The 3,104-nt window shown below is 68.4% G+C and overlaps 1 protein-coding gene across 1 annotated transcript; it reads right to left on the reverse strand.

Annotated features, from left to right (window-relative positions):
- Positions 1-2,393: 2,393 nt before the first annotated feature.
- On the reverse strand, positions 2,394-2,759 carry EMIHUDRAFT_220706 (hypothetical protein; the record flags this gene model as incomplete). The annotated part of the gene is made up of 1 exon (XM_005757012.1): positions 2,394-2,759. One exon carries the CDS (start codon positions 2,757-2,759, stop codon positions 2,394-2,396), a length of 366 nt encoding a protein of 121 aa, XP_005757069.1.
- Positions 2,760-3,104: the final 345 nt, after the last annotated feature.

The raw sequence follows: 3,104 nt of genomic DNA on the forward strand, positions 1-3,104 counted from the left end.
TGGGAGTGCCCCCCTGCCCCCACCCGCCGCCGCCGCCCTCAACGCCGCCGCCCTCACCGCCGCCCTCACCGCCGCCGCCCTCACCGCCGCCGCCCTCACCGCCGCCCTCACCGCCGCCGCCCTCACCGCCGCCGCCCTCACCGCCGCCCTCACCGCCGCCGCCCTCACCGCCGCCGCCCTCACCGCCGCCGCCCTCACCGCCGCCGCCCTCACCGCCGCCGCCCTCACCGCCGCCCTCACCGCCGCCGCCCTCACCGCCGCCGCCCTCACCGCCGCCGCCCTCACCGCCGCCGCCCTCACCGCCGCCCTCGCCGCCGCCGCCCTCGCCGCCGCCGCCCTCACCGCTGCCGCCCTCACCGCCGCCCTCGCCGCCGCCGCCCTCACCGCCGCCCTCGCCGCCGCCGCCCTCGCCGCCGCCGCCCTCACCGCCGCCCTCACCGCCGCCGCCCTCACCGCCGCCCTCGCCGCCGCCTCGCCGCCGCCGCCCTCACCGCCGCCCTCGCCGCCGCCGCCCTCGCCGCCGCCGCCCTCACCGCCGCCCTCACCGCCGCCGCCCTCACCGCCGCCCTCGCCGCCGCCGCCCTCGCCGCCGCCGCCCTCACCGCCGCCCTCACGCCGCCCTCGCCGCCGCCGCCGCCTCAGGTGCACCGCCCCACCGCGGCCGGTTGGCTCGACGAGGCTGGCCCTGCCTAGATGCCCGAAGCCTGAGTACGTACAGTATATAGCGCTCGAGAGGACGCGTCTTCGACTCTGTTCGACCGCATTCCGCTGTGCTCGGCTGTTTTCGCCTCCCTCATATGCACGCGCTGCTCGGAAGACACTCTGCACAAGACCGTGCTCCCGCCCTGAGGCTTGTGTACTCCGCACGCAGGCTGCCCTGGCCGCGAGGGTGCACCGCTTCGACCGATACCTCAACCCGCAGCGCGGCAAGCCCTACTACGCCGGCTGGTTCAGCTCGGTCCTCCGGGTGCGCGCTCTAGTTGCGCGCTCGAGCGACGGGGTTGCTTTTCGGGGCGGACGGCTTTTATGCCCCCCCCCCCCCCCCCCGGGCGCGCGCGCCGACGTCTCACAAGCGCAGCAATGCCTGGGGGAGATATGGGGGAAAAATGGGGGAAAAATGGGGAGAAATGGGGAGAAATGTCTCACAGGCGCAGCAATACCTGCTCGAGCGCTTCCCGCCCTGCGGCTTCCCGCTCAACCGGTGCAACCTGCGCGGCCCGGAGTGGCATATCTCCTCATATCTCCCCCACATCTCGCCCATATCTGCCCATATCTCCCCAGGTGCAACCTGCCCGGCCCGGAGTGGCTCAGCTGCCTCTCCCGCGGACCATTCGACGCACGGATCACGACGCCCGCGCTGCTCTTCACGGTGCCCTTTGCGAGCACCAACCCGGACAAGTCCGCCGGCATCATCGACGGGGTGAGTCTAGCCCTAGCCCTCACCCTGACCCTACTAACCCTCACCGGGTTCGCCGAACCCTAACCCTATAGCTCCTTAGCTCCACCTCCCAGTGCGCTAGAGCCCTCCTTGCGCGCGGCATTTCGGCTGGGTTTGTGTGTGCGTGCGCGTCCACTTCCAGAGCGCGAGATTGCGGCCGTGGTACCGCACTTGGTGCCGCACGCCAACTCCCCCCGATGCCCCGCAGAATACCCAACGCCCCCCCCCCCCCTCTTCCCGCCAGGTCGACCACCGCGACCCCAACATCGACCCGGCAGAGGTGCGGGCCATCTTCCCTCGCGTGTACGCCAACGGAAAGAGCTACGAGGCGCGCGCCAGCCCCACTCGGCGGGGCGCCACCCCACCCCACCCCCCAACGCTCTCGGTGGTGCGCCACACGGCACGCGCACGCCCCCGCGTAGCTTGGAGCGCGCAGATGCCGGCCGACCCAGCGGGCTGTGTGTGTGCCGGACCCTAGGCCGGACCTCCATACAGGTGCCCCACGGGTTCCACGAGATGCTCCTCGCGTCGGAGGAGACGATCAAGGCCGAGCTGCTCCCGCACCTGCGCGAGCTTCTTGCGAGCCTGCCCGCCAAGCCGTCTGCATAGCATGATAGCATCTGTGTCTGCGTGCACAGTACCCCGGTATCTGCACAGTACCCCGGTACATACAGGGTGAAGGGTATGCACCCTGAGTTGCACAGAGAGGGGTTGACGGTTGTGCGCCGGGCCCTCCTGCTTACTGCCAGAGTCGCTTACTGCCACTACGTAGACATCAAGTGTTGTCATCGACGGCGTGGCCAGCCGGCAGGATCTAGAACCATGTATGCACTCTATAACGTTTTACGTTGTACACGTTGACACGTTTACCTCCCGCCGATCTCTCTTTTCTTCATTCTTGGATCTTGCCCGGGACCTCTGGCTGTGCAGACTTCACGACGCACGTGCGACTGTCTCACAGTGTATGATTATCGTAGACCGTGTATCGTTTATCGTACCGGGCTTTACCGCGCTGCCGAGGGGTGCACATAAGAGAGGGCCACTTTTTGTTGTTAGAGGAATCAGTTGACCAGAGAGGTCTATTCACACAGTGAGTGCGGCGGCGCAGCAGCACGGCGCACTCGAGGTGCGGCGTGTAGGCAAAGTGATCGAAGATCGCGCTACGCACCATGGCGTGCGTCTGCAGGAGCCCCCCGCGCTGCAAGTTGTCGAGCAGCGCCTCTCTAGGGTACCATACTTCCGGGCCGGTGTGCGGGGAGCGAACCTTAACGACCGCCCAGAAGCTTTCTGCGCGAACCAATCGGGCCAGGATCATCAGCATATGTCCCCTCCACAACATCGGGGGCGTTTGAGCGGTATTTGAGGAGCACCGCGACTCTGAAGTTCGGCCGGGTGGTCTGCAGACCCCCCCCCCGGAGCAGCAGAGGCTCCGTGGGGTCGAAAAGTCGACGCTGGGAGTCGCACTCGTCAAGCCATCGCAGCACCACGCGGTCCGCACGTACCGACCACATCCCCCCCACCGCTGAGAAGGCGCAGATCGACCGCCGGGCCGCGTAGTCGTCGTTAAGGAGCGGTTTTTGGAGCCGTACGAAGAGGTCCCAGACGGGCGAACATGCGGTTTTTCGACGACCACACGCGATGTGGTATCTGCTTTGCTAAAAACGGC

Source organism: Emiliania huxleyi (assembly GCF_000372725.1).
Source record: "Emiliania huxleyi CCMP1516 unplaced genomic scaffold EMIHUscaffold_93, whole genome shotgun sequence".
NCBI classification, from domain to species: Eukaryota; Haptophyta; order Isochrysidales; family Noelaerhabdaceae; genus Emiliania; species Emiliania huxleyi.